General features: G+C 33.4%; 2 protein-coding genes across 2 annotated transcripts in view; one reads left to right on the top strand and one right to left on the bottom strand.

The window, feature by feature from the left end:
- The window catches only part of LOC147074236 (uncharacterized), a 626,724-nt gene that overhangs the window by 575,979 nt on the left and 27,231 nt on the right, over positions 1-23,514 (bottom strand). The gene's annotated exons all lie outside the window — the stretch shown is intronic.
- LOC147074252 (uncharacterized) overlaps positions 1-23,514 on the top strand; it is a 58,716-nt gene that overhangs the window by 29,290 nt on the left and 5,912 nt on the right. The window contains exons 12-13 of the mRNA XM_085943937.1: positions 301-399; positions 18,619-18,760. Of these exons, the coding sequence (XP_085800063.1) occupies positions 301-399; positions 18,619-18,760 (241 nt within the window). The remainder of the gene's footprint in view (positions 1-300; positions 400-18,618; positions 18,761-23,514) is intronic.

A 23,514-nucleotide genomic window follows, 5' to 3' on the forward strand; every position in this document is an offset into this window, starting at 1 on the left:
GTTCTGGGTACGATACCCGGTGAGGGCACAATGTTTATAGGTTTTTCTCAAAGCATGGGTGTTTGTTCAAACAACTACCTTGTACGAAAAAGCAAGGAAATGGTTATTAATAATTCTAAACAAATATGTCATCTTTAATAATATTTGCAGAACGAAGGGAGACGTACTATTTTTACTAAACACGTGGTTTTTATTTAAGGTATTGTTTATTGTAGGGGGGGGGTTCAAAATCAGTAAGTGTCTCCCTACCTAAGCCCACTACTAGATGGAATATTAAATTTGTGCAATTTCTTGTTTCAGGTTTCCCCGCGTCGCAGCCTGGTTCAGTCAGTGTTCAGAGTTACCTTACTTCCATAAAATAAATGACATAGGACTGGATATTATAAATCAAGCATTTAAGTTCAATGTCCATTATGAATGATAATCAGTATGTAATTTATGATACAATTATTGTAAAAATAAATTCACTTTTTATGAATTATTAGTAGGATTTCTGAAATTGTCTTTAATAATCCAATCATATTCCCTACTAATTCTCTGCGATATCAGCGTAGGTAATATTTATTCCAACTTTCTGACGCTTCATAAATATTATAACTGTAGTCCCGGTATCCAGATATCTCAGATTTGAAAATGTTGGGATGACTACCAAGGTTCTAGGACAGCGATGGCAAATACGTAGCACGCGTGCCCAACTTGGCATGCTAAAAGTTTTCGACGGCACGCCAAAAAATAAATTCCTTTTATTTTTTAATATTCAAAACGTAGGTATATAGCAGAAAAATATAAAATCAAAGAGAAATCATGTTGATGTGTATTATTTACCTATATTATGTGGCAACAGTTATATTTATTAACTCATTCACTGCAGGCCATTTCCCATTCGCTGCGTCCAACGCAACTAGTGCGTTGTCCATCAGGTGGCCATTCGATATAATCTGCATGTTATTTAAATGTGATAATTAAATATTAATTAAAAGGTCCGCAGCAAATGGGTTTCTATGGTGGCAACACTGGACAGTTGATGTTACAGTACGCCACTAGTGTGCCACACTCGATTTCTGTGAAAGTCCCTTTCGCACAGTCAATCCGTTGATAATACCGGCGTGCGTTCAATGGCGAGCATTCGTCGTATGTATTCAATTATCTTGTCAATATTAAATAAAATTAGATACTTATCACTATTTCTTACTAGTCAATTTTGTAATGTAAATTATTGATTTGCAATCTAATCCTATTTGGACTGAAAAATTTGTAAACTTGCGGAAATGTATTGAAGAATTGGAATGTCATCGGTTTTCTCAAATTGATGAATCGGAATGCCGAATTGAAAACATAATATTAAAAATATGGAAAAGCATGCCTGATACTTTTATATATGTCAAAAAACTAGCAATCTCGTTTTTTCCTTCCACGTAATCATGTGAAAGTATTTTTTCTATATTGAATCATGAAAGACTAGAAATAGGTTGACAAAGGAAGATTCAGCAGCATGTATTAATTTGCAATCAACGACATTAGCCTGATATAAGAAGCCTCGCAAATAACATGAAATAAAAAACCTCGAACAAAAATTTGTGTGTTATTAATAATGTTTTTATATTTCCTTATATTCTTTCATTTTATGTGTTTCATTTTTTATATATTCAATAAACAATAAGTATAGTTACTAATATATTTAATTGTTTTTTTTATATTTAATAAATATGATGTAGTTAATATTATCATGAGGTGTACACTTTAAAAGGAATGGCACGTGCCACGAATTAAAAAAAAAACGGATTATTTTGGCATGCCGATCAAATCTTAATTGTTTTTCATCCCTGTTCTAGGTTAATTAATGAATGTGAATTATATACGTAAATATTTTTCATTTTTCATTTTTCACTGATTCCATTTCAAAGTTTTTAAGTTTTCTTTTGTGTTATGTGATGTATTGTAACTTCAAATGTCCATATCTAGTAACACAACACAACCACACAATAAGCTCAAACTATTTTCGTTGATCTTGAAATCGGTCAGAAATTTTCCATGAAGCAGATTAGGCGGTAGTCCCATAATACAAAATATCAAATTCTTATAAAAAATCGATCAAATATTATAAATCCTGTAAACGTAACTATTGCAATATTTTTAATTCGAATTCAAATGTATTTATTTACATAATATAGTCAACTGCATGTAGTTGAATAAATTAAATTAAAATCGAATTCATGATGTTCACAATATGACACAAAACATAAAGAAATAGTAGATATTAAAACAGAATTGTAAAAAAACAAAGAAACATACGCAGTATTAGAAAAATAGTGTAAAAAGAGTATCTATAGAGAATAAAAATAAAAAAATATAACGTGTGTATATGGAAACACAGAGTGACCAAGTATGTAGACCCTATTTTAATAATCTATAAAACAACATTCACCTAACTCATATACACGTCGGTGGAATATAATATATCAATATCCGAAGCAATTTGGTTGAATACAGTTATTTCTAGAGTTGGGTTTCGGGAATTTCCCGACGGGAATTCTCGAGCAATTTTTAAGATTTTCCTTCCCGAATTTCGAGAATTGAAATTTTTAACATTTCTTTATTATCAAATATTAATTGAAAAAACGATTTTCTATATGAAAAAAGTGGACAGAAAACACAACGTTCAAAGACTGGTGGGGGCAATTAACACAATTAAGCCAACGTCGACTAAAAATGAGCGTAATTTTAGCAACATCAGGGAATTTTGTGTCTCAAAAGCGTACGCGATTACCAGTCTCTGTTTTTTGCAAATCCCATTTGAATAAGTACCTAATGTTTTGAATTATTTTTGTTTTCCTACTTCTTTTTTGTTTGTTTAGGATTTTTACAGGTATTTTTAAATTTCCCGATATATCGAGAATTCTTTTCTGGAAATCCCGAATCTCGAGAATTCAAAAATTTCATCATTTCGGGAAATGCCGAATCTCGAGATTGAGATTTTCTCGGGAAATACCCAGCTCTAGTTACTGCCTATATTACCTATGGCAGGTTAACACTGCACCTTGGAAGAACAAACAATACTTATCAAGGACACACATGTCAAAACTACCAATAACAGCAAAGTTCGAATTTAGACTCCGTATACGTTCGGAAAAGTGCGTAACTAAATAATTATAGATCCCTTTTGACGTTTAGACTACAGTATGTAAGCATATCTAAGAGAAAGAGAGTCTCGGATAGTATCCATACTGCCTCAAGTAAAGGAGTCTCAAGAATTTCTTCTGAACCCTCTTCATTATCAGGTCGTAGTTCAACTGATGCGGTGCCCAAACAATAGATATATTTTTAAGCCTGCTTCGAAATAAGGGATTCATAACATCTGAAAAGACCTGGGAAGTACACGCCATGACGAAGCCCAACACTTTGTAGCGCTATTTTACAATATGGCCACGAAATATTAGTTTACTGTTAAAAGTAGGAAGCAGGATATTCGCAAGAGAATTCCCAGTAAAATTACCCAAGCTATATTATTTTTTTATATCAATTTTATTTAAATTGTTAACTAACTTTAGCTTAACTTAATTTAACTTAGCTTAACTTTCTTAGCTAACTTTATTAATATTTTCCATATTGAAACAGATATATTTTTTATTTGTTAATAAAATATTATCATTAATCGGAAAATGTCTAATGAATAACTTCATCATAATAGAAACCATGAAAAAGCATAAGTATTTTAATGCTTAATTATGGCGTATGTAAATTTAATGATAAAACCCAGTAACTTGCTGACAAAAAGGGGTATGTAAATTGTCTGTTGTTTTAATTGAAAAAAATTAAGCTAAATAAGAAATTTTCCTTAAATAATTATATTCCGTATATGTAGTAGGTATACCCTATCTATATATTATACTGATTAAAAAAATTATCAATGAATTGAAAAAATGACATTTCAATAAATAAGTGTATAATATCTTATTTTGCCTCTCCATCAAAACTGTGTTTTTCGACTTACGCCTCTTTGTCAGATTGACGACAAATAGTGGCTTATTGTAGAAGAATATGTCAGTATCCCAGGCTTTACCCAAAATTTGCGTATACCCAAAACCTTCACTGGATGATAAGGTATTTGATTCCATAAATAAATGTTCCATTCACAATTTATCAATTATGATATCACTTTATACTTCTTTAATCCCCAGTGCGTCAATTATCAATAGTATTTTTAGCAGCCAATAAATAGTTTAATTATTATAAGCAGGTATTCGTATCTTTTCTATATTTTAACTGTGTGCTTAGATGCAACATTGATAAAAAAAATCATTAAATATTTTGTTTAAAAAATGTTATTAAATGTGTTATCTTTTCACTAAATTTAATGTCATCGTTAATGCGATAATTTCTGAGAGATAACGAACGATGACTAGTAAAAATATATACCACAATAATGTTCATAACGGATTCTTTTTCCAATATTGAATGTTCATTTTAGCCAGTCATCGTGATGCATGAAAAATATAATACATAATAATATTAACACAATATGCACAACAACTGAGTATACATTTTAAATCAAAGTCTATCAGAAACGAAGATAAAATTTACATTATTAAAAATAAAATTATGTTATGTATGTGATCTATATCTTAACGTTTTTTTCAAGGCTATTCTGATATTATCATATTTTATTCAAACAGCATAACGTGATAGAAAAAATGAAGCCAAAAATATGGCATTTTGTATACATATTAATGTGACTAAAGGACAAAGTGCTATTAAAATTAATTTGTAATAAATTACACCGGGAGGTTCGCCAATCACATCGAACGACTCACGCCGGTTCTGAACTGAAATGTTATTTTGGATCATTTCCTGGACTCGAGGCCAAAGTACAGTAAAGTTCTGATCAAATTAAGGTGCATGTCGCGGACTATCACGTGACGTCCAGTAAGCTTCCGCTACGAGAAAAAGTGTGTAATGTCGTTTTTCTTGGTGTTTAAAATGTTATCAGACTAATGCTCCCATCCCGAAGTACATTTTGAACCTAAACTAACATTGTCAGTTGGAAAAATCTGCCGAAATCACCAGAACAACAATGAGGTCACCTCACGTTGAACTGCAATGCATCAACACCTGCATGACTCAATGAACGTTTTTATCATCTTCTACATGCCTACACTTTTCGACTATCATGTCAAAATCACGAGTTTTTTGTTTTTAGCGGTTGGCACTATGTATTTTCATTTAAGAATGTTGTCTATTATCTATGGTCTGCAGGTTGGGTTCTGTTCAAAATATTATCTATGGATGTCATATCGCAAGTAATTTTAAGTTACGTACACGTAGAAACTGTTAACATTAATTGAAATTAGAATGAATAATTAATAATAATTCAACTAATATATCATAGTTGGCACTCTTCATCAGTGTCATTCTTCAGTGAATTTACGGAGATGGTGATCGTTCAAAATATTTTGCAAAATGACGAAACCATAGACTAAATTTGTAGCCGCGACAGCGTGACAGTAAGCGACATGTAGACGACATGCACCTCAATTTGATTCGCGCTTAATTCACATATTTCGCGCACAACTCAGTAGACGATCGGTCCAAAATGATATTTCACGATTGGTGGCGATCGGGATAGGCGATTGGGGGTCGAACGGGGCAAACGATCTCCGTGAGAGTCCATCCGTGTAATTTGAGCTTTAGAGTAGCATCGTGTAACTGTAGGGGGTGCAAGGACAAACAAAAAAATACATAGTTATAAATGGGAAAAAATATGCGATGTAATAAATGAAGTAATGTAATAAGACAACCACTAAATGGTGCGCTACGTCGCCAGCCAGGTGTTCATTGCAGGGACGTCTAGACATAGTAATTTGGTGCGGATAAGTGCTGAGGTCGTAGTATAGTCATTGTCATGTACTGAAAACTTAATAAGATACATTCGTGTGACAATTATAGTCACCCAATGATATTCAAGGGATAGAGGATATCCATCCACGGTGGCCGCGCGGCTTACGCGTTGGACTATCAAGCCGTGGCTTCCAGGTCCGAATCCCTGGTCTGGCAAGTACGCATATTGTTTTTAAATTTGTGTCTGTCAGGGTATGGACCTAATAGGTTGAGCAAGTGGCTGACATCCATTTCTCGTAAAAAACAAAATCTGTTAATACAAACCTCTACAATGTGGAGGCCCATATGATCCTATTAGGATCGGTCATGGTCGAAAGAAAGGAGAAGATATCCTAAAGGTAGAGCTAGATAGATGTGATTACTAACGTTTTAAATATAGAAACTACTTTTAAAGTATTCATAAAAAACACAGAAATATATTATAAGTAATAACTTTTGAAGTGGGTAGGTAAAGATTAATGAAACGAACTTTCTTGATAGGAAAATTTTATTTCACTGCAGTAGACCTAAAATAAGACATTTTCCACGATCGATTAACGATGGTAGCGAATCAAGATGTTTTTTTGGTACTGTTCGGTTATACCGGAGGCAGCGGAAAACGCATTTTGAAAATAGCCGATAAACTGGATTATTTGTTAGGTTAACCTAACCAAACCTAACCTAACCTAACCTAACCTAACCTAACCTAACCCAACCAAACCGAACCTAAACTAACCCATACTAACAAATAATCCAGTTTATCGGCTATTTTCAAAATGCGTTTTCCGCTGCCTCCGGTATAACCGAACAGTACCGTTTTTTTTTCTGACGAATTGCTTCATTTTTTTACCCCGTTTAGCATATTTTTGTCGACGAGAGTTGGCAACACTGGTCCAGTCGGTTAGTGATAAGAGCCCAAAGTGATATCAACGTTTGATAATGGAATTCAAAGTAATAGTGTGATAATGCTAATTGCAGAACGCGGTTTTATAAAAACATAATATATAATGGCTTGTCGCTTGTTTACGTTAGTCACTTTGGTTTTTTAAATTTGCGCGGCAACACGACGTATTGCGCTATCTAGGTATAGGAAATAAATATAAAGTTTGAATCAGTGAGTTGATTTAACATAAACTAATTAAGGTAAACGTTTAGTTGTTAATTATAATTTTATTATTAATACCTAGTATCGAGTGAGCCCTCGTGTATATAATAATTATTCGACTAGTGATATTTTGTTTGAAGTGAAATTTCCACTACTTGGTTGTTTATTCTCGTGGTTGTCAAGTGTAAAAAAACGTTGTTTGACATTCTAAATTTCAAATTGGCTTTATAGTTTTAAAGCCTATAACAGTTTCTAAATTAACAGATCAAAAATGGTATCAGAAAAGATTTTTTCAGACATATGCATCGAAGAAAACTTTCTCTATATAGACGAAGCGTAAATATATGAAAATAGTGCTAAAAATAAAGTTAATGTGGCTAGCTGCAAATAATTTCAGATTGCAAATTTGTTTGTGGTAATCTTCAGGCTGTTATTGCTTACAATCATTTTAAAACAATTAGCTAGTCCCATAAATTATTAAATGTGTTTAATATTCTATTGCTAAGACAAATCTTGAAACTTAATTTTAAATTCACGCCCATTACGACGGGTGGGCATAACCTCACGCAGTCTGCGTAGAATGTGTAGTGTCTGGGTATGAAGAAAGAAGCGGGAGAATAAAGTGGAGGTACCGTCTTGAAAATAATAAGGTGAGGTAAGGTACGGGGGGGGGGGGGGGGGGGGGCGTTAGGGGGGATCATGCTGAGTCAAAAACTTCTGGTGTTTAGTCCACCCAAAAGCTATTGCGATGTGTTGCAGCCAATGACATTAATATGGACGAAGCATCTAGAAAATAAAATGACACTCACTTTGTGTCGGGTCTGCCGGATGGCGAAATTCATATTTTAATATCGGTATCCTACGCTCAAATGAACATTCTGCTTGCAAGCGGTCTGGCGACACCGCTGGGTCTGCCCATACAAAATATCTGACTGTCAGGTTTCGACTCCACCGTTATTATTGTGTTACAAAATGCCAATGTGCCTAGTTAAAAATTGTAAAAAAAATCTACTAAACACTCCAAGAAAGATGGGATATCACTTTTCATGTGTTAGTATTATTTATTATTTATAAAATGCCATTTTAAAATAATGTTTATTCAATGCAATTGAATGACAGAAACCATTGGACAGTCACCTGTGATGCGCTGGGCTCACTTGCGTCTAATCTCCGAGAAGTCGTAAGTAACCGAGAATCTGTTTCTAACGCAATGAGTCATGACACTAATACGCCATTACAATAAAGGTTATATTACTATAAATTCTCGAAGCTTGTATCGCATAATGGAAATGGATACGTCACATGGTCACGTGACATCTACCTATACATCTGTGAATGACTTTCATGCAAAATTTCTCGTACGCGCCGGTATGAAGGGAGTTGTCCATTTAATATGTCATTGGTTGCAGCGGTTGGCCGTCGTAGTGTGTGCAAACTCTAATGGTGAATCATTATTAATTAATCACCTAATATCGCAAACAACGGTATGCCACGCTTACCTTCTTCAGTTGTATGTTCACCAAACGTGAAGAATTAACCGGCCGGTTGTAATACCAATTGCTAGGGCGATGGTTATCTATGTTCAATTAAATCACATCGGATATTGATATATTAAACTTGTGTAAGAGTTGGTTTACGTAGACATTGTATTATAAAAAACTACTTAAAATAAGGTATATGTCACAGAATTTGGACAATAAATAGATGAAGCCTTGTACCTACGTTATTTGTGTTATGACATTTTAAATTATTTAACAAATGCAAAAAGTATGGCTAACTTGGTGGTAATTTCCACAAATATTGGCAACGCTCAGTTACTATTATAAACAAAATGGCTGCCATTTTTTACGTTCATTGTGATTACTAAGCATACACGAGTGCTGTTATAAACGGTTTTAGGGATATTTTACAGGATTTTTCAAATAAATAACAATGCCTAAATATAATTAGCTGCTTATCTGCTCGTCGCGATGGATTGTCTTTTTATATGCCCTGAAAATTGGTAAATTAATTTAATATTAGTAGCATGAAGTTCTCTGCAAATTAATATGCAATGCGAATTCATTTGTAGAACTTAGTCTAACTTAATCAGTAGACCATTGGTCCATTTTATGCTTCAAGTTCGTATATTTAGGCTCTGTCTCTATGGACGAAGGTTTTTTTTGGCCTATGTATATTAATTTAGCTCACTTGTTGTAGGTCCTTCCATGTACCTACTATTTTAAGATTTATAATACTTGCCGATGTTTCACTATATTATATTATAGGTGAAATAAATAAATTGGATTTTGAATTATAATGTCAACATCGAACGCCAAGATATACACAATGAATTAATTAATTATGCGCATCTTTAAGTTCTAACGAGGGAAGAATTATTATCTTTTTATAAACATCACAAGGCATAATAATTATTCTCAATCCGTATTAAAAATGTGTCAAGCGCAAAATATATAAGGTACAACTACTGAGTAGATAGAAGCATATTAAACTGACTTGCCTACTTACTCCACTAAATCGTTACATACATCTATTCCATTACGCATTTAATTCAACGGTGCGGCGTCCAATCCTCCCAGCGGCCAATTGAGCCGGCGTCCAATTGTACCGGCGGCCAATTAGCGGTGGTCAATCGCCCGCGGCCAGTTCGCGGTGCCAAATCGTCATATTCCCGAACGCCAAACATGGCGGCCATCTTTCAAAATGCTGAGTTACAGAATGTTCATATTTATATGACGAATTAATTTAACGAAATTGAACCATACTAAAAACGTTATAATATAAAGTTGTAACTATCTTGTTTTAGTTTAGATCATTATAACATTAGTTTATCTTACGTCATGTAAACATCTAAATGATGTTGTTATGTAGTATTTTCTACCGCACGTGTCTGAATAATAAGAAGAAAAAATCTTATAAAGTGACAAGATAGTGATGCAAGCGTGACTTGCATTAAATATCTATTACTGTCGTTGATATTCTACTGGTAAACGTTCATTGATATCTCGAGAAAATGGCATTGACCAATGATAATAATAATACCTAGTATTATGATATTATTATAAATATAATTTAATTCCTATATAGTAAAACATGTTGATAGAAAAATGCTCATTAAGTACTTGTATATTTAATTTTCTATTTTTAACATAATATTAGATTTAAAACTAAATACTTACTTTATTATATATACACAATTTTCAAAACTTCATAAACATAAATCTATTAGAAATACTCCTACCAATTTTTACGATTAAGGGGGGACATGCTCGTCGAAGGTCAAAATTGAGTTTTTATTGTATTTTCAAACCATGATCCTGGACACTCCTTAAACGTTGTAGATAATCTATTTATATAATTTTGAAGCCTTATTATCCTTTATAGTTATTTTAAACATTTGATGACTGCATGAAGTATTTTTGTTACATAAAATAGTATTCTTTTAAACCTCTCGCTCTAATGTTTTAGAATATAGTCATATTTCGGTACAGAACTGTGCAGTGGTGTTAAGATTTTTTACATTTATTAATTTTTAAACGCATTTATAAAACCATTAGTATAATTTATTACGAGATAATTTTTGTAAAATATTCACGATAAAAAATTATTTTGATAATCTCTGTGATCCCAAATTTGACAAGAATTAGGCATTTTATTATTCAAAAAATCGGCAAGATTAACACATTTGAAGATGATTCTAAAGATATTTATTATAAGCTATGTCTTTGACCATTTAAGTGTGATAAAAATCTTATGAATAATGATTGCTTTATAATAATTATTGACCTAAGAATAAGGTAGTGTTTTTTTGAAATACGCCATTTCTTTTGTCATTCCCTAGTGGTTAAGCTACAACATACGGCCGTAGCCATAAAATTACAAACTATAATTAAAGTAGGGAGTAAAATTATGTTAACGCGCGTGTTTGAACATGTACCTAACCGAATTTTTTTTTATTTTTTTTTAAACAGTACATGTTCAAACACGCGCGTCAATATCATTTTACTCTTTACTTCAATTATAGTTTGTCAATTTATGGCTATGGCCGTATGTTGTAGCTTAACTACTGGGGAATGACAAAAGAAATGGCGTATTTCAAAAAAACACTACCTTATTCTTAGGTCAATAATTATTATAAAGCAATCATTATTCATAAGATGTTTATCACACTTGAATGGTCAAAGACATAGCTTATAATAAATATTTTTAGAATCATCTTGAAATGTGTTAATCTTGCCGATTTTTTGAATAATAAAATGCCTAATTCTTGTCAAATTTGGGATCACAGAGATTATCAATACAATTTTTTATCGTGAATATTTTACAAAAATTATCTCGTAATAAATTATGCTAATGGTTTTATAAATGCGTTTAAAAATTAATAAATGTAAAAAATTTTAACACCACTGCACAGTTATGTACCGAAATATGACTATATTCTAAAACATTAGAGCGAGAGGTTTAAAAGAATACTATTTTATGTAACAAAAATACTTCATGCAGTCATCAAATGTTTAAAATAACTATAAAGGATAATAAGGCTTCAAAAGTATATAAATAGATCATCTACAACGTTTAAGGAGTGTCCAGGATCATGGTTTGAATATACAATAAAAACTCAATTTTGACCTTCGACGAGCATGTCCCCCCAAAATACCGTCCCCTTAAATTTTTAGTTTATTTAATTAATAGTTAGCAATAGCATACAAATTTGTGGGGCACCTACTTACTTATTTTATAATTTATTTTCAGTTATCTTAAATAGACGAATACACAAACAATATTAGAGTTTCATTGACGTGCAAAAATAAAAATTGTTAGTTTTCGTATGTCAAAAACTAGTGATTATTATTTATATATTTAGAATCACAGGTCAACGAAACGTTTTTTATAAGAATATTAGTAAATAATTGTGTGCACATTAAATTTAAGCTTTCCAAAATATAATGAAACTTTAAGAATCAACGGAATTTTATGCTTTAAGTCAACGCTTCTCAAGCTATATAGCGCGTAGACTGCTAAATGTTAATAAGGGTTTTTACTTAGCTCGCACATCTAAACTCGTCTCGTCTGCAACTTATCGAATACGTCGAAGTGACGTAGTCGTTATTCACAAAACACACGTTACAAAATTCGAGCTTCGCACATTAGTGTAATGCGACATTTTAGTAAACATCTGTTGTCACTAGCAATAATTCGCACGCGACTCGGACTGCAAGTCGCTCGCTGTCAGTGTTGGAGTTGCCCCTGCGCAAACCGCTACGAGTCGGCCAATTTATTCCAAACGTCACCGGTTGTCGTATTTCCTACAAATGACAGACTAGCGACCAATATTTACTTCGTCCAAGAGATTGAAATATAAGTATACGTGCATATGACTATACAAGAAGAGACCACTTCAGAAAAATTCAAAGCTCATACTCGCTGTTTCGGCGTCTGATGGCATTTTTGTTTGGCATTTCATTTTTTTGATGGCTTTGACGTTCTGAGAGGTTACAATCGTTGAGTCCGGAAATTTGTACGTATGCAGTTTACCGTAACATAGTTCATGATGAGGTGTTCTATCGGAAATAGATGACCGTATAAAATATTTAAATCAATTCCTTACCTAAATAAACCACCTAAAATTACGTTATAAAAACCACCGGAATTCAAGGGAAAGACAGAAAAAATAGGTAGGTAAATAAATAATTATAAATGCAATCATAATATCGTAATATATATCTATATATATGTATATAGTATATTATATATCATAATATCGTATAATTTATATACAATTCCGGAGGTTCTCGTATCAAGTCGTACCTATTAAATATCTGATTATAATGGCAGCGTTTTTATCAAACATTTGATGTCAAACAATATCAAATATTTAATGTTCTTATTGAATATTATAAAAGAGGAAGAGTATTATTGTCTGCATTGCTCCACGAACAGGTTATTTTTTTTAAATCTCAATGCTATGCGGGATTTTTTTTCCGGCAAGACAGATCACGGTAAACTGTGCTACAACGAAATGCAATACGTAGGTACAATTTACATGTCATCATCATCATCAGCCGGGGTCAATCCACTGCTCCACCTCCCCAAGCTTCTTCCAACTTTCTCGATCCTGTGTCGTTCGCTGCCACGTATTTCCGCCGAACTTTACCAGTTCGTCAATCCAGCGGCTTTTAGGGCGACCCTGCGGCCGTTTTGTGCACCTTGGGTACCACTGGATGACGGCATTTGTCCAGCGGCCATCTTTTCGGCGAGCAATGTGCCCTGCCCATCTCCATTTCAGCTGTTTAGCAACGTCTATTACATCGCGTACTCCTGTCTGCTTCCTAATCCATTCGTTTCTCTTACAGTCCTTTCGCGTGATGCCCAACATACACATCTCCATGCCTCGCTGTGCGACTCTTAGCCTTTGGACATCTCTCGTGTTGAGGGTCCACGTGTCGCAGCCATACGTGAGCACGGGTAGCACACATTGGTCGAACACCCTACGCTTAAGACACAATCGTAGGTCACTTTTGAAAATACTATTCAGACGTCCGAAAGCACTCCATCCCAGCTTTGTTCTTCGAGCAATTACATCGTGCATGCTTCCGTCTATGGACACCTGCTGTCCGAGATAGACGTAGCTGCTGACTTGCTCGAGTTGGGTTCGAAAGGGTCCAAAAAACAGTTCCTCATCACTTTTGTCTTTGAGACGTTTATCTTTAGGCCGACAGTTTTTTTACATGTAACCTACAATGTCGCTGTCGCTAGGCTCATTGTGCGCGGCCGGGTATGCAATATGAGTGCGACATTCCTACAACGTTTGATTTATGGCTGTGGCGCAGACAGGCGAGTTTAGATGTGCGAGCCGGCTAAGCTAAATCTGTACAATATTGCAGTTTTTAGTGCGGATGATCTCCATGTTCCAAAGGTTTTTGAATCCAGAGTATGGTAAATCTACATGGGCGTTAGGGTATCGCATTTTTTATTATTAGCCTACCAGTTTCTAAAAATATCAGATTTGATTGTTTTTGAGTATACCTACTTAATATCATTTTTTTATTAATGATCCGTCATTACGTTTGATGTTATGATTGAGTATCTATTTTTAAAAAATATTGTAATCTTTAAACAGAATTATTTGATTTGGGTGTATTTTTAGTATCATTAAAAAACAAAGAGAAAATAAACATTCTACATCTATTGTAATATTTATACAAAGAAAATGTATCGAAAAATGTATATTAATACACCTACTTACTTAAAAATGTACGGTTAATTATGGTATATCAAACTAAAGGATAAAATAACAATATACCTACGGTGCGCTGTGGTTAGAAAATTTATTAATTGAATTGGCGTTTACGTCGTAGTGTTGAAACAAAATTAATTTTTGTAAATTTCACTTAAATTAAACAACTTAAAATTTTCAAAATCTTCAATTATTATTAATGTTAGATTGTTATCACTTCTGTAGTACAGTGGTTTCCAAAATTTTGATCGCTCTTTTTGCTTCCTAGAAATTAATATTATTTCATGATCATATTAAAATATATTAATTCAATAAAAGGGTTTAATTGTAATCGTAATTCTTTGAAATTGAGAAAAAAACTATATTTTGGTACATCAGGTGGTTATAGCACATTTTAAATTAATATTTTAGCAATACGAGTAATATATATTTAATTTTATCAATATTTAACATTATAATAATTATAGTGAAATAATTATTGTATTTTGTGAGCATGTGGGCTCACAAAGTTTAATAGGAAATTTTTGGGAACACGGTAAAAAAGATTTATTTATTTCATGTAAACGATAGAAAATAATACTTTATTTTGATAAACCAATGATGTCTCATGTGGGTAGGCAGACCATGCACTGCTAATAGGCGGCAGATATATAAAGAATAAAAGATAATACTAAAACACGCCCGAATGGTCCCCATTTGGGGATGTCTCTGTGGATCTATAGAGCCCCGTACCATTATCAAACCGACGCATAGTAAGGGTTGATTGCGAAACTAAATAAATAATTTTAAATATCTAACCGGCAACATTGTCTGAATGCCGTTAAAAAAACAAGAATGGCAACGCCGCATTTGTACCGCTTCGAAAGCGGCAGTTTGTTAAGGGCTTATACCTACTTCCGTGACTTCGCGACGCGAAGATTGTGCAAACGACGCGTGCAGAACAAAACATAATTTGTCATAAAATTTCAACATGCGTCCATTTAATGTTATGTTTATTGTTCTATTAGTAATAATAATAATATTATATTCTTCTTCTTTCTTTTGCCATATCCGCCCCTTAACTGGAGCATATGGACACCACGCGGCGCCTCCAAGAATCCCTGTCGCTCGCCAGTCTTCTTGCTTCGTTCCAGGTCAAACTAGCATCCCGTAGCTCCGCCGTATACACTTTGTAGATTTTATTTAGCGGCCTTCCAGGACGCCGGAATCCGGTCGGCTTGAAGAACAGGCAAGCCAGGTTGAAGTTCTCTTCTGGCATCCGCAGCACGTGGCCGAGCCAGGTCCAACGTCGCCTCTTCACTTTCAGCGTGATGAGAGGCTGCTTGGTGCGTTCTCTTATCTCCTCGTTGCTCCTAAAGTCATACCACCGCACACCCAGTATTCGTCGCAAACATCTGTTTTCGAAGCTCAGTATACGGTTGCTCTGAGCCTTCGTAAGGTGCCATGATTCGCTACCGTAAAGCAGCACCGTCAGAATGCAAGCGTCAAATAGGCGGCATTTGGTTTTGACCGAGTAAAATCGTGAGTCCCAGACATTCCGCATCGAGTTGAATGTTGCTCCAGCCATTCCCATTCGGATAGCGAGCTCTTTCTGCAAAATGCCATCTCCCGTGATGTGTACCCCCAGGTACTTGAAGCTGTCGACGCTCTCGATGTTTTGCCCGTCGCTAATCAGAGGGAAATCTGGATCAGGACAGGTGCTATTACACAAGACATTGGTTTTCTTCGCGTTGATTTTCAAACCAACGCGAGAGGAGTTGTTATGCAACCTGTCGATTGTCTCTTGAATGCCCTCGATTGAGTTGTCGAATAGGACAGCGTCATCGGCGTATTCTAGGTCGCATAGCTTCACCGTGGGGGTAACAGGTATGCCTCGGTCGGGTGGTATTGACTTCCGTAGTATGAAGTCAAAGAGAATGATGAAGAGAAACGGTGCAAGGACACAACCCTGTCTGACTCCGGTCGTAACCCCGAACCATTCCGTGACAGTGTCTCCAATTCTGACACAGCATTCGCTATTCTCGTGCAGGCTTTTGATTATGGCAATGATCTTGGGAGGGATCCCGTATGCTCCCAGTATCGTCCAGAGGGAGGGGCGGTGCGGACTGTCGAAAGCCTTCTAAATGGGTAACGTTTTTTAGTCATGTTTACACGAATTAAGAATTAATTCCCCGACGCCATCACAAAACAAATTGACGTGTTCACAGCTCTACTTTCGCTCTCCGATTGGCAGCCAGTCTGAAATTTCGTCGCACCTATAGTTGAAAACTATTTGCCGTTTCACTGAAGTATGCTCTTAAGCAGTGTTAAGCTCGCCCTCCGCCAAAATTAAATTGAAAAGAATTTGTATAAAAATGTATCCATTGGTAGATAGACGTCATAAAATCTCGCCGTTTCCGACCACAATTCCGGTGTTATTTGTTCACTCCTAAGTCCCCAAATATGACAGACGATAAAAAACACGAAAAAAGCGAGGAAAGAGCCATCTTTTCGCGATCATATTTGGAGGGAGATGTCAATACCTACAAGTATTTTTGACAGCATATTTCGTAGAAATGTAATTTTTTTTCGTGTGGTCCTGAAAAACTCTGCCAGCCCGTATCTTCAGTAGATATGCATGTTTCTAACGTGATCATTTATTACAACGTTTTTATTAGCTCGTATTCTTGTTTGTCCGGTGGTTGTTTGTCCAGTACCTATAAATCTTGCAATCGATGTTTAACAAACTTCCCGACTAGCTAGACATTTTAAACTTTTAGAATAATATATCAGAACACTTTTTAATACTTTTAGCCATCTTTAAGCAGAATTGAGTTAATTTTCAGTTAATTCTGTTTTGTATGGAAAGTTATTTCAGAAAAATCCGTAAAAAGTAAAAGACTATTATTGGTTGATAAGGGGTGGTCCTAGCGACTAAATTATTAATATATACGTGCGTTACTATGGAAATCAAAATGAAATGTTAAAATGACATTTCAGTATTTTATGTTTGTTTGTTTTTTATTTTTTTTATATCTAAGTACAAGTTTAAGCATATTGAGCATTATAATTCAACATACAATTTAAAAACGTTGTACTTATATAAATAGTTCATTTTATCTTGGAATTGTTTTTTTCCTCAAAACGGGGCATCTACTAATTTTTATGTAATAGTGTATTCAAGAAAATGCATATTTCTTTAAAGTTTTTATTTATTAATGCTATACCTCAGTTGAGGCATGGTCTAAAAAGATCGTGGCTATGCGATGCGCGGATTGTGCAAATGACGCGTGTCGAACGAAATATAATTTGTCTTATAAATCCAACATGCGTCCATTTAATGTTCTGTTTACTGTTCTATTAGTAACAATAATAATATATTCATTGACATGTTTTCTTTTTCAAGTAGGAAATGGGTAACGTTTTTAGTCATCTTTACACGATTTAAGAATTAATACCTCCATCGCCATCACGAAACAAATTGACGTTCGCTCTCCGAATGCCAGCGAGTCCAAAATTTCGTCGCGCCTATAGTTGAAAATTATTTGCCGTTTCACTGATGTATCGTCTTAATGAAAATAACAGGAATCTTACTCATAAGAAAAAAGACCCTTTCTACTTGTGCCTTTATATCGATGTTTTTTTTATTTTTCGCGCCTTTTTTTGAAATTGTTACCGTGGGTTGCTTTCTTTCTGAAAACGGGACATTTCGGCGTCCCGAAGCTGTGCTTGGGGACAACGGGATAGGCTACCTAAAAACAGGACGTATGGTCACGTTATGCATGTCAGAAGTTTAATTTAGTCAATGTATTTGTCCGTCTAATGCAGTGGCTCTTAACTGGTGCACCGAGAAAAAAATGATAGAACCAGAAAAATCCGCGAAATAGTGAAAACCGAAACAGTCCTTCGCGAAATTATGAAAACCCACGAAAGATCTAATGTGATTTCGATTTTGGTGAATCGATCGCACGCGTCTTCCATGGCCTCACAGGCTTACGAATTTAGACGAAGAATATTGAGGGTAGCTATATCAAATATTCGACCTAATATTTCTGAAATCTGTAAAATCTCACAAGCTCGGGTATCACATTAATTGATTTTCACATCAAATAAATTCCATTTTATTAAGGGTAATTTTACTTACAATTTTTAGATATATATCTTTTCTTTAATATTTATTTTCTTTGACTGTTATGTAATCTGTTTAATTTGTAATAAAAATGTCCGCATATTTTTCTTTGATTCTGACCGTTTGATTTTGGTGCACCGCAATTTTTTCTTGTGATCAAAAGTGCATCGTGTCTTCGAAAAGGTTAAAAACCACTGGTCTTATGTTTAATATTATATAATATATATAAAAAATATCAAACACTCTGGATTAAATTTTGTTATGAACATAAGTGGATTAATAATTTGTTTCCAGTATGCCTCCAAAACTTTACATGACAGAGATGAGCCCTCCAGTGCGAGGGGTTATGCTGACAGCAGAAGCTCTTGGTGTTGAACTAGAGTACATCAATATCAACTTCTTAAAAAAGGAGCACCTCACACCGCAATTTATGGAGGTAACTGAAACTTCAACAGTATAGTAAATATTATTTCGTAATTAAGTAAACATTTAAAACATTATAACAAAGTAAACATTGTCGTTATTTAGTAAACGTTTATTAATAGTAAACAGTGTTAAATTAATGTCTACACGAGTGGGCTGAATTCTGATTACTCAAAATATTTTTTGCAAACCTAATATTCAAAATAAGTATGATCATTAGGGGAGGGGCAAGTTTGTTGTGTTTCTCTGGACAATCTCCAGTTTTAAGCATTCCTGATTTTTTTTAAAAACGATAAAAAAAATATATATAAAAAGTATCTGGAGCTCAAATAAATGATGTATCACTTTTTATTTTTTGTTTCAGTGAATGTATTTCAATAAAGAGACATATATACACTTTTATAAAACCCCCAAAATTGTTACTTTGGACATAGGGTCATGTTCTTCAGGACAATATTATTCCTCTGGACAGCACATAATTAATTATTTTTAACTTAGGAATAACCTATATCATGTAAAACGATGTTCATTACTCAAAATGTTACCATTTTTATACAAAAGTACTATTTTAATGACACAAACATAGTCAAATCTTATTTATTTGTAAGCGAATCTGCAATAGACACTCACTACTAACAGATTCGTTGGATTCATCATTTAAAATACAACAATTTTCACACACAAAAAAACCTTCCTCGTCACTCCCTGGTATATTTTCTCTGTGGTTCTTAGCAACAAAAATGACTTGTGAACTATTTTTAGCATGTCTTACATTTTATTGCATTAGCTTCAGTATCCAACCTTTTACAAATGCCACAAGCTACATTAACTCATTACTTGTGGCATTTGGCTGATACCGATATTGACAGAATCAGTTGTACCCCTTTTTTCAGTTTTGGTTTTGGATTAAAATATCCCGTATCATTTTCTTTTTATTTCTTTTCAATGTCTGGTGTGTTAGTCAATATCCGGGATTTTCCTGGTTTACTACCACGAACGATTTTCCTTCAGGGAGCTTTAAGAAAAGGACTAACTATTTCAGGTAACTTGTTTGTATGCATCGTTTTCCTGCAACTCCGGGTTAGAAGAAAATGTCTAGTACACCTGCTCAGTTGGAATCTGGAGATTTTCGATTGACGCAGATTTTTTTGTTTCCATACCTAAAATAGAGCCGTCCTTTTGTTGGTTCATTATAATATTATAATTTGTACAACATTTTGTGGACGATCGGTAACATAATATGCTAATAAAAAATCATCTTCTATAAAAATAGCATCGTTGAGAGAAGCGATACCTGTTAAATTGCTTACGACAGATTGTCAGTCAGCCATGATCCACGAGGTGATCCCTTGTCTTTCCAAGTTTGCTGCGTGGCACTGAAAGATTAACTGGTTGGAGATTAAGTTACTTTGTCCTGAAAAATATAATGCATTGTTCCTCTGGACGTGTCCAGAGGAATATGATATTACAATTTTTAACGGTTTTTAATGTTAGGTTGTTAATGTGTAACCTTTTGGAGTTAAGTTATCAAAGAGGTATTAGCTCGAAAGCATTCTAAAACAATACACTAATTATATGACATTAAAAAGTGCTTTACAATAAAAAAGTCACTTGATTATAAATAATAAAAAAAAGACAAACACTATGATTGACTTTAACTTTGAGACAAGAGAATAAACGTCAGGACAGTGTTGCCTGATTTTTTTTTTATTAAAAGTAAGATACCTCCGTTTTTCAAAAAATATGATTTATGATTCTGATTATTTAAGCATGTTTGAATCGTGTGTTGATTCATTAACTATCAAGTTCAGGACATATTTTTAAATCGGATGGTTTAAACCGGTTATTTAATTCTAAATAAACCGACAATTTTTATGAATATTTTTACCCCGGTTAATTGTATGCCCTACCTACGTTGAAGGAGGATTCTTTTATCTGTATAGTCTTCCAAACTCAACATAATTTTTTGACAATATTTGAATCACTATAAGCCGTGGAAAGATCAACATTTAACTCCCTTAGTATATAATATATATTTTATTATAAATATACCTTTCTATGGAATATTTTGAGTTATTAAATATATGAATTTGTAGTGAATATATATTATTAGTCTAGTCTGTCAATTTTAGTTCGAAAGTCAGCATTCCACTAAGATAAAATATTATATCCTATCAAAGTATTCAAATTGTATAGGCAGATTTATTAGTTGCCATGGTTACTGTGTGTGTTTATTATCTGAGTTTATTATTTGCGTTCACGGAACCACGTCTTTATATTATTTTCATTCATAACTAATTTGAATATAATATACTGTTGGTGATAATAAAATAATATCTATATACGTACTCGTACGAACAATGAATAGAAAGATGTACTGAGTATCGAATTGAACTTATTATTTTTATAACTTTTTAATCCTCGTGTTTTATAATTCAGAATAAATAATATTCTTACCACTTTCATGTCAATATCTTAACTAATTAGATAAAACTAAACTAAATCTTAGTTTCAATAAATACCTAAAATCATACAAAAATAATTAATTTATACAAAGTGTTTTCTAATTAAATCTAAAATAATTATTAAATATTATTATTTTAACATCATGTTATTTTAATCATAAGTTTTCAACTACAGGTTTTCGATTAAGCCCGGTTATAGAGAATTTTGATAATTTTCTGTACACTCAACAAATACTTCAAAATATGGTTTACTTAATTGAATATTGATTGTCAATTTATTTTCTATACTTACCTCTCTTACCGTTTTCTATCGTTGAGAGCTTTAGCACAATTTAAGACAACTACTGTCTTATATTAATAATTATATTTAATTTCTTGGAAGCAGGCTTGTACTTATGTGTAGACGGTAGTAGTTTTATAGTATATTATATTTGCGTGTCTATTAAAAAAGACAGCAAGCAAAAACCGACTAGGTAGTGTTACCAAGTGAAACAGTTTACTGGAAAATACATAAGTAATGTAGTTGTTTATAAATGAATCTAACACATATTATTTTATTAAGAACACACGGAACTATTTTACCACGTTTTTTTTAGCTCGTATTCTTATTTGTCCGGTGGTTGTTTATCTAGTACAAATTTTGCAATCGATTTTTAACTAACTTCCCGACTAGCTAGACATTTTAAACTTTTAGAATATATCAGAACACGATGACAATGCATTTTTTAATACTTTTAGCCATCTTTAAATAGAATTAAATTCATTTTCAGTTAATTCTGTTTTGTATTAAACGTTATGTCGGAAGAAATCCGTAATCCAATCCACTATTATTTGTTGCTAAGGGGGTGGTCCTAGCAACTAAATTATTAATATATACGTGCGTTACTATGGAAATCAAAATGACATTTCAGTATTCTATATTTGTTTGTTTGTTGCAAAATAGCAAAAAATGATTTGTTGACAAATGCCTTATTTGTCCTAAATTATTAATACATAGAATTATCAAGTTTATATGATTCAACAGAAAATTTAAAAACGTGTTGTTTAAAAAGTTCTTTTTATCTTGTAATTATTTTAATGTAATCTTTATTTATTATCTTAGAAATAGAGAGCATCACTTGCTTATTCTCCCAAGGTACAGAACCAACCTGCCACTGGTAATGCCAATTGGGAGGGCGATAACTAGGTATGTTCAACGAAATTGCTTCGGGTGTTGATATATTCTACCTACGTGAGATGAGTATAGGTGGACGTTGTTTTATAAATTCTTAAAATAGAGTCTGTTTAACTCATTCGGTGTACTTTCTTGTACCTATCTAATTTATATTTTTTGTATTTACACATTTCTACTGTTTAATAACTTATTATCTATCTCTATACTGATCTATCTCTTTTTTATGTAATACTGTTTTGTAATTATTCGTTTCTAAATGTCATATTGTGAACATCTTAAAGTTACAATTTGTATTATCCACAATATGTTAAAAATAAATAAATTGAATCAAATTCAAATCATAAGGGCAAAATTAGTTCGTTGTTCTCCCAAAGCGCAGAATTAACCTGCTATTGGTGTAACCACCTGTCAGACAATGGAAAATTGGTTCGGCCATTAATATATTTCAGTTGCATGAGTGATGTTTTATAAATTCTTAAGATAGAGTATGTTTAGGACATTCAGTATATTTATATTGATTATTATTATTCTGCCTTCCCGGCACTCCCAAATGAGGACAGGAGAATACTACGCGCGAAGGATTTTCGTGGACTGAAAATAGTAGCTATACAGCTTTTGATTGTTATTTCTTTTACTTTGTGTTAAAGTTTATAAATGTACTCAAGCTACAACAGTTTACATTTATGATAACAAAATTCTTTTTATTAGCCCGGAGGTGAAGGGTTACTTTGGAAACACTCAAAAAGGCAAGTAGGCACAAACTTTAATGAAGAGGGAGGAGATTAGAGTATACATTTTTGAATCCAAAAATTTTCGTTTATCAAGAATTGAAGATAGAATTAATGATTTCTCGAGGTCTGGACGAGTTTTATGAATTACCGTAAAAAGCTGCTCAGATTAATAGTCGATAGGTTTCTTTTTAAGTGTCCCAGGATTCTTACCGCTTTTTCGGAAAAAAATAAATTCAGCTCAATCGAGACTTTTTTGTTTTTATTGGCAATACGCTTCCGAATTATTTTTCTTATAAACATACCTAGTTCTGGTAAGAATTTCTCCAACTTTGTAGATTATTGGTGTATTTTATCGAGAAACGAGAATCTCTAAAATTTTCAAAACGGGAATTCTCTA

This window comes from Rhyacophila brunnea, unplaced genomic scaffold (assembly GCF_057557595.1).
Source record: "Rhyacophila brunnea isolate RB1 unplaced genomic scaffold, BYU_Rbru_1.0 scaffold_16, whole genome shotgun sequence".
Lineage (NCBI taxonomy): Eukaryota > Metazoa > Arthropoda > Insecta > Trichoptera > Rhyacophilidae > Rhyacophila > Rhyacophila brunnea.